Source organism: Poecilia formosa, unplaced genomic scaffold, assembly GCF_000485575.1.
Source record: "Poecilia formosa unplaced genomic scaffold, Poecilia_formosa-5.1.2 Scaffold1006, whole genome shotgun sequence".
Taxonomy (NCBI): domain Eukaryota; kingdom Metazoa; phylum Chordata; class Actinopteri; order Cyprinodontiformes; family Poeciliidae; genus Poecilia; species Poecilia formosa.
The window spans coordinates 28,741-39,701 of record NW_006800945.1 but is presented as its reverse complement, the minus strand read 5'-3'; the positions used below and the strand labels follow the sequence as shown (position 1 = coordinate 39,701).

Below are 10,961 nucleotides of genomic sequence, written 5' to 3'. Positions count from 1 at the left end.
CTGACTGAAAAGTTTCAACTTTATTTGCTCCTGACTGTGCAACAAAAAAAAAAGAAAAAAAAAATCAGGAAAGCTTTCTTTTCCTTTATCTTTTGAATGTTTTCATAGATTCTGTCTGCTTTCATTGTCTGAAGGATTACAAGCAGAAGATTTGAAATGAACTGTAAATATTACCCAGGAGCCACTGTAGTGACATTAAGGATTTTTACTTTTACACATGCACACACATTTGCACAGAGCATTTTTTAAAACAACATAACACTCTCCATTACTCTACAACTACTTTACATTCAATACAGTTTATGATTTTGGATGACATGTCACAAGTTTAAACTTTTAGCTTTTCTCACAAATTTCTCATAACTGTATGCCCACAGAATTCAGGATCTAAAAAAAAAGCAAAGCACCATGGAGGAAGATCTCACTGTCACGTGACATGTAATATATTTTTAGACTAACTCCAGTCCTACATGTGAAGTTGCTAAAAAAAAAAAAAGCAAAAAAAAAATAACTTGAGTTCACACAACTAAATTTAACATGGTTTAAACAGCCATTTTATCCTGAACTTTTTTTAAAGGCTGATGAAAGTTGCCTGAGCTTACAGAAGGTACCAGGCTGTAAAGCCAGCAAAGATGGCAACCCAGGCCGCCAGCGCCACCTGGCAGGGCAGACGACCCACAAGCGTCTTGACTAACTGGAGCGCATAGGTTGGATTCCCATTTGCAGCTGTACAGAGGAGAGGGGGAATGTTAGGCACGGAGAACAGACAGTTCAATTATGTCAAGTAGATAAGAACTGTTTATATAATAGTTCTTCCACCAAGAAATAAATGAAACAACTGTTTTAGTCATCCAACATTGGGTTGAACAATAAATCTAATCAAACCACATTGACACTCACATTGTTTAGTACTTTGAACTATCTTGTCAACATTCAATAGCCCTTTAACTTTTCCATCTCCACAGCATGATGCTGCCATCACGGTTTACCATGGAGACGGTGCGTTCAGTGATATGCAGTGTTAACTTTCTGCAAAAACATTCCTACAAGGTTCCTACACATTTGCTTTAAAACATGCAGACATTTTTAGACACTTTTGAGAGTTCTGAGTTTCACTGAAGCCATTTGAAAATATAACAGATATTTTTACGGGGGCCAAGCTTTAAGTATGTGTGGAACAAGGATAGAAGGAACGGTAGAACACAAAGAAGGAAGTAAAACAGGAGGTAAGACAAGGAAGGGAAGATGAAGCAGAAGTTAAAAAGGGATGTAAGGCATATAGTGTGTGTGGACTGAAGAAGGGAATACATAAACGACACAAGGAGGGCCAGAAATATGGGCACAAAAAGAAAAGAAGGAAAAAAATGAAGAACAAGAGGAGAGGACAAAGAAGATAATTTACACTAAAGAACAGCAAAGGCACCTTACCCATTTTGGCTGCATAGTACGGGCACTTGTTGAAATCATCTTCTTGAATGAGTTCTGCATGCCCAGAGACTTGCTCTTGGACTTCCTCTTTGATGGTGTTTCCAATTTCCTCAAGCTCTGAGAACACCTGATTAAAGAATTAATAATCCCCATGTTAACTTCAACCTTCTAGTTACAGCTTTATTGGACCCATCCTGCTCACCCACCATCATGTTGAATCCAAACGCCCTATTGGACTCGTCTACAATCCTCTGTTTGGCCTCCGGGTCCAGCTCCAGCTCATTCATCCTGCTGCGGTAGAGCTGCTTGAAGCCCCTGTGGCTGGTGATTCCTTCAAACTGGTAGAAGTTCAGACCCTCTCCCGATGCAGGCAGCTTCAGAGCCCTTTGGGCCACTTTCTTCAGGATCTGTCCTCCTGAGAGATCCCCCATGTAGCGGGTGTAGGAATGGGCCACCAACAGAACCGGGTCTGCCTCTCCCACCTCGTGGATCCGGTCCACGTAAGGCTTGGTGCCTGCAGAGAGGCTGATCTGCCGGAGAGAACGCCGCCATGACAAGTTTGCTTTTCATTGGTCATGAGCTTCCTGACAGCAACACAATTTGTTGCAGAGAATTAATGAAAACAATGTGACAAACTACATAGAGAGTAAACTATGACTGTGCTTTGTGCTCACTTGGCTCTCCCAGTCCGCTCCATAAAAATACTCCAGGTCCCGGGCCAGGGCCTCACGACGGTGCAACTCCGCAGGAAAATAGATTGGAGCTATGTGAGGGTGGTCCTTATTCTTCTCTATCTCCTCCTCCATCGCTGAATAGACAAAGTACAAAGCCACTGTGGCTCTCTGAATATAAAAGAGAAAAAAAGAAGCGCACAATTGCTTTAAACTCTGCGTGTTTTCATTCATACTATCAGGTTTGACTGGGGACCAAAATTACTACACTGAAAGTGGTACGTTTCACTTTCGCACTGCATTGTGACAAATTATCCAAACATTTGAAAAACTTGTTCACCTCATGGCCTGTGGTGGCGCTGTACCAAAAATCACTGAAGGAAATTACAAAAACCTCTGAAGAAGACGTGAGCGCAACCTAATTCTTCACAAAACATAAACAAAAATGGAGTGATATCAGATTTTAGCGCTTGTAGGATTTCTCTTTCGTCTTTGGTAGAAGACCACGACCAATTTCTCCTGCTAGCACGAGACTTGCGCAGTTATTTTGGCTGTATTTACCCACAATGCTTTCAAGAGCAAAAGCAAGTCTGCAGTCTGTTATTGAACCGAGACCTAGGTGTGAAGGCGGACCAGAGTTTGATTGTTTGATTGCGCATTCACACCTCCCTAAATGGACCAAAACAGCTGAGTTTCCAAAGCTCAGATGTTTGAATTGATCTCCATGTTTGTTTGGTAAACCAGTTTATGGAGCTTGAGGTATTTAAACTTGCACATAGCTCAGAACAACCATACGCAACAACAATTTTAATAGGTTCTCTATCTGAAATGCAAATATTTACAGTACATGCAGAAGTGGTAAAAAAACAAAACAAAAAATCGGATAATGTTCTAAAGGAAAGTACGACCATTTTCAATCATAGGGCCCTGTGTATTTTGAATATGTCAAGTATGTGTATTTTTAAAGTCAACCTTAAACACATCCTTGATGATGTGACCCCTGAGGAAATCTTTGACGAACTGACAGTTCTCTGCTCGATCGTGGGACTCCTTGGTGCCCTCGGCTAACATCTCAGACAGGTCGGTTGGACTTGTTGAAAAAGAGAGAAATAAAATACAGTTATTAACACTTCAAACATCTCACCATAGAGTAGGTATTTCAGGTGAAAGGCCCCGTTAGGTCTTTACCTAAGACCCTCATCATTGTCATCCACAATGATCCTGGCTCCTCCTTTCTTCACTCCATTGGATTTGGGTTCAGAGATTGAATTGCTATCCATCTTTTCTTGTTTTCAGAGTTGCCACCTTATTGAAGCAGGAATATAATAATATAACATTTAAATATGTGATTTCACAACTCTAAAGTCTGAATTACAGATCTTTAAAAAGAAAAACCAACTAACAGTCAAATTGTGCTAAAATAATTTCAGGACATCTTATGCTACTACTACCTACTACTGCAGTCAAGTGAACAGACACAACCAGCTTGCTTTAGGTTACATCTTGGATGCGCTGTATGTGGTGTATTACGGTAAAGGAACTCCTGAGTGTCGTTTTACACAGCTGCAGTTTATTCAGGTTGATATAAGCCGTGAGGAATTATTGTGTCGTTCCTGTAGAATACATGTGTGATAATAAAGTTGTTTGGCATTCCCTCACTATTGTGTTAAACTGTTGGAGTGTAGTGGGGTTTACATGACCAGCACCTGACATTTGGGGGACAGTTACAAAACTGTCACTGGAGGTCATGTCGAGAGCACATTAATAAGTCTGTTAATATGAAAAACTGTGCAAAAAGTAACTTTCATTCATTAACAGCCCAACACGTGAAATTCACCCTAGCGTGGTTTGTAGAAAATATGAAATTGAGAAGCTTTGTTTACCTTCTCAGTGCGCAGCCTGCCTTCCGAGGAGAAGGAAGAAGATGATTGGTTAAAAGCTACACCAATCATGAGTTTCAGCGAAGAAGTTTAGATGACGCGATGCATCACTTTGTTGCCTCTCCGGCGTGTCCGCCATATTGTGAGTGGCGATTCCACCAAGGTAAGTTTTGAGAACGAATGTATGGCATGAATAATGGTAAAATGTCACCATCGGCTAATACAAATGGAGTAACAAGTGTAGAAAATATTATTTTGTTTTTCTTAATTGTACAAAGAGTGATGATAATGAAGTTGAATGCACTTTTTCTGAAGATGTGTCTATCAAATCGACAGTAAATAAATTTGGCAGCTCGAACCAGGTTTCTGCAAGATATCTTAAACACGCCAATAAAAACTGATTTTCTGGATTTCTGAAACATGTCTATATGCACAACTAAAGCCAGTCAGCCATGGTAAAATGTTTGTAAAACTTTAAGAGCAAGGTATCCCTGTAGAATCTTAAAATATCGATACAAAACCCTGCATGTTACATAATTTATGATGATTTAATTCAGAAATACTTTACTGATCATGAAGGACATTTTGTAAGTCATATTATCTAAGTTCCTTCAAAGAGAAGATGCTGATTGCTGTGGGCAAGATGGATCTCCTATCAAGCTGTATTACAGCAGCACTGATGAAGCCTCTTTTGAAGAGGCTGCACAGGTTTGTCCATAATTTCCTTGATTTTTATAAATCCTCCGTTGCTCCATAAATTTCCAGCCTTCTTTATCAGCCTTTGTTGAGCCTTTTAAAGTCTCTGGTTCTGATGCTGCTGCCCCAAAAGATGACAGCAAAAGAGATGACTCTCTCAATAACAAACCTATCAAAGATTTGCAGCGTTTTGCTGCGAACACCGAAGGACGTCAGTTTCATCAAGAGGTCCATTCTGCTCTGTCCCTTCCCGTTGAAAGCTTCACTGCTGAGTCTCCAGTCCAGTCTGTTTTGCAACTTAAAGAAGGAAAAGGCTAACGGGAGTTTTAAACAAATTTATCTGAAGCCTCCCACCTATGCGAGAAAGCTATACTGTATGCGATAAAAATCCAAGAGCAGTTGTTATGACATTTAAAACTTTTTATTGTTTAACAAATACACATTTGTACAGAGCATCTTCAGCCTCAGTGTATATTGATATAAAACAAAACTAGCCTCCTTGCTAGAGGTTTCAGTGTTTCAATGTTCTTTGGAGGATGAAGCTTCTCTAAATACTGTTTGCAGGCATACATGATGCAAGCATTTTAATTCTTACACAACATGCATATATTATCAGAAAAGCTTCCTCATTCCTAACTGCAATACTGGAAGCCAAGCTATATATGATCCATAGTAATGAAATAAACTGCCCTAAAGTGCTAACACTAAATTAATGCAGCTGGGCTCCATTTGCAATGAAACGACACCAAGTTCTTCCCTCAAGGAGCTCTCAGAGAATACCACGCTGTGAAGCCAGCAAGGATGGCAACCAGGGCGGCAACAGCCAGCTGATTGGGTATGTGGCTGAGGTAGGTGGCGCTCTCGCCGGCAGCTGCACACAGAGAAGGAGGAGATGAAGGTCAGAGTTCAATAGGTTAAGATATGAGATTAAAAAGAAGGAAGAAGGTGCAGTCAACAGGAACAGTGGCGTTACTTGTGGAGTACCGCAGGGTTCAGAGCTAATTCTATTTATTTTTTATGCTTTAACTTGGTGACATTATCAGACAGCATGGGATGCAGTTTCAATGTTGTATTTATGACAACCAGCTTTATTTATCCATAAATCCTAACAAATCAACTCAGTTACAGCAGGTGATACGCTACAGGCATGTCTTCAAGACACTGAAACCAGGACAACTTTTAATTTTCTGCTTGTACATTCAGACAATGTAAGAGAGCAGCTGCTCAGTCAGTAAAATTACATATTGCTGCTGTTATCTTGATATTCGCTCTTTTGTTCATACCTTCCCTGTTTATGAAACCTTGAGGGTGTAATGTCAGTGGCCCAGCACCAAAGTACATTAAAGATCTGTCATTGTTGTATCAGCCTTCCAGACCTCTTAGGTTCTGGTTCTGGTCTACTCTGCATCTCCCGAACCGGATCCAAATATGGAGAAGGAGAATTTAGGTTCTATGCTCTGATCTGGAACAAACTTCCAGAAAACTGCAAAGATGTCGAAGTACTGAGTTCCTTTAAATCGAGGCTAAAGCCCACCAGTTTAGAGTCGCCTTTGATTAGTAATTTGGATATTCATCAACATATTTGGTGTGTGTTTGCTTGGTGATTTTGATGTTTATTGCTTGTTTTCGATGTTTTTATATGTAAAGCACTTTGTTCTTGTTGCTGAAATGTGCTATACAAATAGACGTGACTTGACTTCTGTTTTATTTTTAATAGCATTACCCAGATGTATGAGGTACTAGATTAATTCTGAACCTCTTACCTGTATTACCTGAAGAGAACGGACACTTGCCCTCACCTCCCATGGCACCTGCCCCGGCACCATGACTATGTCCAAAACCTGTAGCTTCCTCTTTGCTGGTCTTTCCAATTTCTTCAAGCTCTGCAGTGACCTGAAAATACATGCATTTTTTTTTTTTACTTTATTCATATTCAAAAATAACGGTGTCACATTTATGTTTAATGTTTTTCCCTCAATAAATTTGCTAACAGGCATCGTGCCCGCTCACTCACCAGCAGTGAGTAGTCATAGGCCCTGATGGCCTCATCCACAATGCTCAGTTTGGTCTCCATCTCCACGTCCACCTCGTTCAGCTTGCTTCGGTAGAGCTGCTTGAAGCCCTTGTGGCTGGTGATTCCCTCAAACTGGTAGAATCGGAGACCCTCCCCCGTCGCGGGGAGCCTGAGGACCTTCTTGGCCACGTTGTTGAGCAGGTGTCCGCCCGACAGGTCTCCGATGTAGCGAACATAGCAGTGGGCCACCAACATCCCCGGGTCTTTCTTCCCCACTTCGTGAATCCGTTTCACCCAAAGCGTCGTGGCTGGGGACGGGCTTATCTGACGCAGAAGAATGCGTTTTTTTTATTCCGTGTCAGAACTCGCTGATATCAAGAAATACAACCCCAATTCAAAAGAAGTCGGGACGTTGTGTAAAATGTATTTGGGAACTGAAGACACTCATTGATAGAGCTTTATAGGTCGAACGCTTTCCCATTCTTGCTTGATATACACCTCCAGCAACAGTTCTGGGTTTCTATTGTCTTATTTACATAATGCACAACACATTTTCAATGGGAGACAGGCCTGGACTGCAGGTAGCCAGTCTAGTTCCTGCACTCTTTTAGTGCCAGGCCACGCTGTTGTTGCAGCATGTGGCTTGGCACGGTCTTGCTGGAATAAGCTGGAATGTCCCTGAAAACGATGTTTCTTGGATGGCAGCATACGTTGCTCCAAAACCTGTGTGTACCTTTCAGCACATGCCATGGGCACTAACACACACCCTTACTATGGCAGGTGCTAGCTTTTGAACTGTGCGCTAATAAAAATCTGGACAGTCCTTTTCCTCTTTGGTCAGGAGGACACAACGATTTTCAAACACCATTTGAAATGTGGACTCATCAGACCACAGGACGCTTTTCTACTTTGGGTCAGTCCATATCACATAAGATTTGACCCCAAAAAAGCTGCCAGTGTTTTTGGTTGTTGTTTGATAGATATGGTTTTTGCTTTGCATTGTAGAATTTTAACTTGAACTTGTAGATATAGTGATGAACTGTGTTCACTGACAGCGGTTTTCTGAAGTATTCCTGAGTCCATGTGGTGATATCTGATACAAAATGATGTCAGTTTTAATGCAGCTGCTTGCTAGCAGAGATTTCTCCAGATTATCTGACTCTTTTGATGATATTATGGACTGTAGATCATGAAATGGGAAAAAATGAGAAATGTTGTTCCTAAACTGTTGCTCACAAAGTGGTGAACCTCGCCCGGTCCTTGCTCGCTTCCCCTCATTCGTAATCATGACGCTCACCAGTTTACAATTAACCTGTTCATCTGTGAAATGTTCCAAACAAGTGATTTTTGCACCAAATTCAAAAAGAGTGAATAAGTGCAAAAGCTGAACAAAGTTTTCCCATTGAAACATTAAATATCTTGTCTTTTTAGTGAATTCAATTGAACATAGATTGAAAATGATTTGGAAATCATTGTATTCTGTCTTTATTTATGTTTTACACAGCATCCCAAGTTCATTGGAACTGGGGTTGTATGTTCTGTTTAAAATAATGAATCTACTAAATCAACACTATATGTGTACTAAAGCCCAGTGAAACACACTATTAGCACACGAGCACCAGAAGAAGCTAACTCTGTCTATGGCGTAACATGGAAGCTGAGTGCCTTCTGCTCACCAGGCTCTCCCAGTCCACTCCATAAAAGTACTGCAGGTCCTGGGCCAGGGCTTCGCGGCGGTAAAGCTCCGTAGGAAAATAGATGGGAGCGATGTAAGGATGGTCTTTGTTCCTCTCCAGCTCATCCTCCATGGCCGAATAGATGAAGTACAGAGCCTCTATGCCTTTCTGATTGCGTGAGAAGAAGTAGAAAGGAAAAAGCTGAATGAAGGTCTTTGCTATAATTACAGATACGGCCTTCACAAGGCTTACTAAGACGATCTTGATGATGGTTTCCAGAATTTTTTACACTGTCACCAAAGTGGGACCCTAAATTAAAAAGCATGGTTTACATTAATATTATATTTACAGCCTGCCTTGCTTTTGATGAGCAGCAATAGCCAGTAATACCAGATTTCCCAATCAAGTAGAAAAAGCCAATCAGGTAACATATTGCGCCTTACATAAGTATTCATACGTTATACTTTTTCACGTTTTAGTCCAATACAACCAGAAATTTCAATGTAGTTCATTCAGATTTGACAACAGTGGAAGAGAAAGTATCGTTTTAGGTTACAAACAATATCCTAGGAACATTTCTCTGGAAATGGGAAGACCTAGTACAACTGCAAACCAGGCATGGAGTGTTTGCTCCATGCCGGTTCTTTCACAACCAAGACCAGACCTCTTAAGGAAAAGACAAGAGTTTGACTAATATTTCAGGAGATTGCTGGGTTTTCTTGTATATTGCAAAATGTAAAACAAGTAATTACAATGAGGAAGAGGCACAGCAAACATCTAGAAGAAAGTACTCAGGTTAAATGAGACCAATATTCAGCTTTTTGCTCAAGATGTGAGGTTGAAAACTAAAAGAGTGGCCCATCCTGAACACGCCATCCACGAGGTGAAACATGGAGAAAGCAGCATCATGCAGCAGGGAGGCTTTTCTTATGCAAAGACACGAAGGTTACTCAGAGTTGACGGGAAGATGAATACTGAATAATGGGCTGGCGGAAACTTGAAGCTTGAGCAGCAAACAACAACCCTAAAAATACAACCAGAGCTACAACAGAATAGTTTAGAACAAAGATTACTGATAGGTCAGAATGACCCAGTAAAAGTCTGGGCCAAAGTCCAACTGGGAATGTTTGGCAAGACTTGAACATCGCAGCTCACAGATACTTGCCCTCCAGTCTGACAGAGCTCAGTTGGGACATACAACGAAAAGACCTGCAGAGGCAACAGCAGTAAAAGTGTTGACTGAACATGCCCTGCATGCCCTTCACTTTCCCCTCCATTATTATTTTCACACCTTCTGACAAAATGTAAGTTCAAACTGTTTTGTTTTACACCATGGCAGACTGAATACTAGGGGACATCAATCAATTAGCACGATTGGGTTAATAACCCTAACCCTGCCCTCCCTAATTTTGGGTGATCACCGATCAGGTAATACTTACACGTGAAGCTGATCTTATCCCCCAATTTTATCTACCTCTGCGAAGGTCTGAAAATCAGCCACTGTCCCCTATTGCTCTGTCTGAAAACTGACGAAAGGAACTGATTGTCTTAACTCAGTTAGTTTAGTAGTTTTTAATTGTCAATGTTTTACAATAAAATAAAACTGGAACATTGTATTGTGACGTTATAACACCTGGCAGAGTCTGTTTAAAATAATTTAAAAAAAAACAGCCTGACCTGCCGATACTAAAAATCAGTGTTGGCAGATTGGCGATTGGCCAGAAAGCTGCAATCGGTGAACCCCTAATGCATACAGACGCAAATATTCTAGGACATGTGTGGACGAACCCTGGCTTAAGCCAAAATATAAAACCTACTGGTGTTACCACAGAGGATCCAAAGTGTTCCTTTGGCATTGGAACTATTCATGTATAAATAAATGTGGTTGGGTAGCTGTGGCACGTCGGTTCCAAAGCTAAGATCTAAATACCAGATGCTTAAGGACTCCTCTAGAATCAAGCACAGACTTACCATGATATTAATGAGCCAGAGCGGAGACAAACAGCAGAACCTTCTCAATAACTATGGTTCCTTATAAGTTAGCATCATGAAAATGTTTGAACAGAATTTCATACAACAGCAGTTTAAAAGGAAGCAAACCTTAAGGACGTCCTTTTTGACGATCCCTTTGTAGAAATCTCTGCCCAGCTGGGAGATCTCGGTTTTGGTGTGGGACTCCTTGGTACCAGCAAGTAACATCTCAGACAGATCAGCCGAACTTGTTGAAACACAAAGAAGAACAGGAATTTACACCTGATAAGTCATGATAATGAGGAGAGTGGAACCGTGGATTATTGATGATATAATTCATACCCTGATAGTTTCTCCATATTTGTATTTTACACAGCTTTCGCCTTAGGGAGACAAGAAAAAATGATTTAGCAAGAGTTTTGATAAAAACAAGCACATTTTTAATGTGTCTGATAAAAATCAGACAGAAACCTAACATGCGGTCATCTGTGATTGATTTGTTTTAGACTTGTACAAATAGACGTGAACTGCAGAATGATTATACAACAGCAAAACATTTTCAAACATTACAACTGGGCCTATGGTTTTGAATTTTAAATTGGATGTTTTTCCAGTCCTTGTGCAT

General features: G+C 40.7%; 2 protein-coding genes across 2 annotated transcripts; both read right to left on the bottom strand.

Annotated features, from left to right (window-relative positions):
• Positions 1 to 70: 70 nt before the first annotated feature.
• On the bottom strand, positions 71 to 4,079 carry LOC103132348 (heme oxygenase 2-like). The gene is made up of 7 exons (XM_007544136.2): positions 3,983 to 4,079; positions 3,288 to 3,404; positions 3,072 to 3,189; positions 2,103 to 2,270; positions 1,635 to 1,958; positions 1,429 to 1,555; positions 71 to 726 (listed from the first exon to the last, which is right to left on the bottom strand). The coding sequence occupies exons 2-7, from the start codon at positions 3,377 to 3,379 to the stop codon at positions 599 to 601; spliced, it is 957 nt and encodes a 318-aa protein (XP_007544198.1). The 5' UTR covers positions 3,380 to 3,404; positions 3,983 to 4,079; the 3' UTR covers positions 71 to 598.
• A 1,008-nt stretch (positions 4,080 to 5,087) lies between these two features.
• Positions 5,088 to 10,718, bottom strand: LOC103132347 (heme oxygenase 2-like). The gene is made up of 6 exons (XM_007544135.2): positions 10,679 to 10,718; positions 10,466 to 10,583; positions 8,366 to 8,533; positions 6,690 to 7,013; positions 6,439 to 6,568; positions 5,088 to 5,546 (listed from the first exon to the last, which is right to left on the bottom strand). The coding sequence occupies exons 1-6, from the start codon at positions 10,693 to 10,695 to the stop codon at positions 5,434 to 5,436; spliced, it is 870 nt and encodes a 289-aa protein (XP_007544197.1). The 5' UTR covers positions 10,696 to 10,718; the 3' UTR covers positions 5,088 to 5,433.
• Positions 10,719 to 10,961: the final 243 nt, after the last annotated feature.

Excerpts from the sequence above, each read along its gene's own strand:
- LOC103132347 (XM_007544135.2), bottom strand. Across the intron at positions 7,014-8,365 it reads GAGTGGACTGGGAGAGCCTG|ATAAGCCCGTCCCCAGCCAC; the intron begins GTGAGCAGAAGG and ends CTTCTGCGTCAG. Across the intron at positions 6,569-6,689 it reads CCTATGACTACTCACTGCTG|GTCACTGCAGAGCTTGAAGA; the intron begins GTGAGTGAGCGG and ends ATGTATTTTCAG.
- LOC103132348 (XM_007544136.2), bottom strand. The coding sequence starts at position 3,379 with ATGGATAGCAATTCAATCTCTGAACCCAAATCCAATGGAGTGAAGAAA. Across the intron at positions 3,190-3,287 it reads GACAATGATGAGGGTCTTAG|TCCAACCGACCTGTCTGAGA; the intron begins GTAAAGACCTAA and ends TTTTTCAACAAG. Across the intron at positions 1,556-1,634 it reads CGTTTGGATTCAACATGATG|GTGTTCTCAGAGCTTGAGGA; the intron begins GTGGGTGAGCAG and ends TTCTTTAATCAG.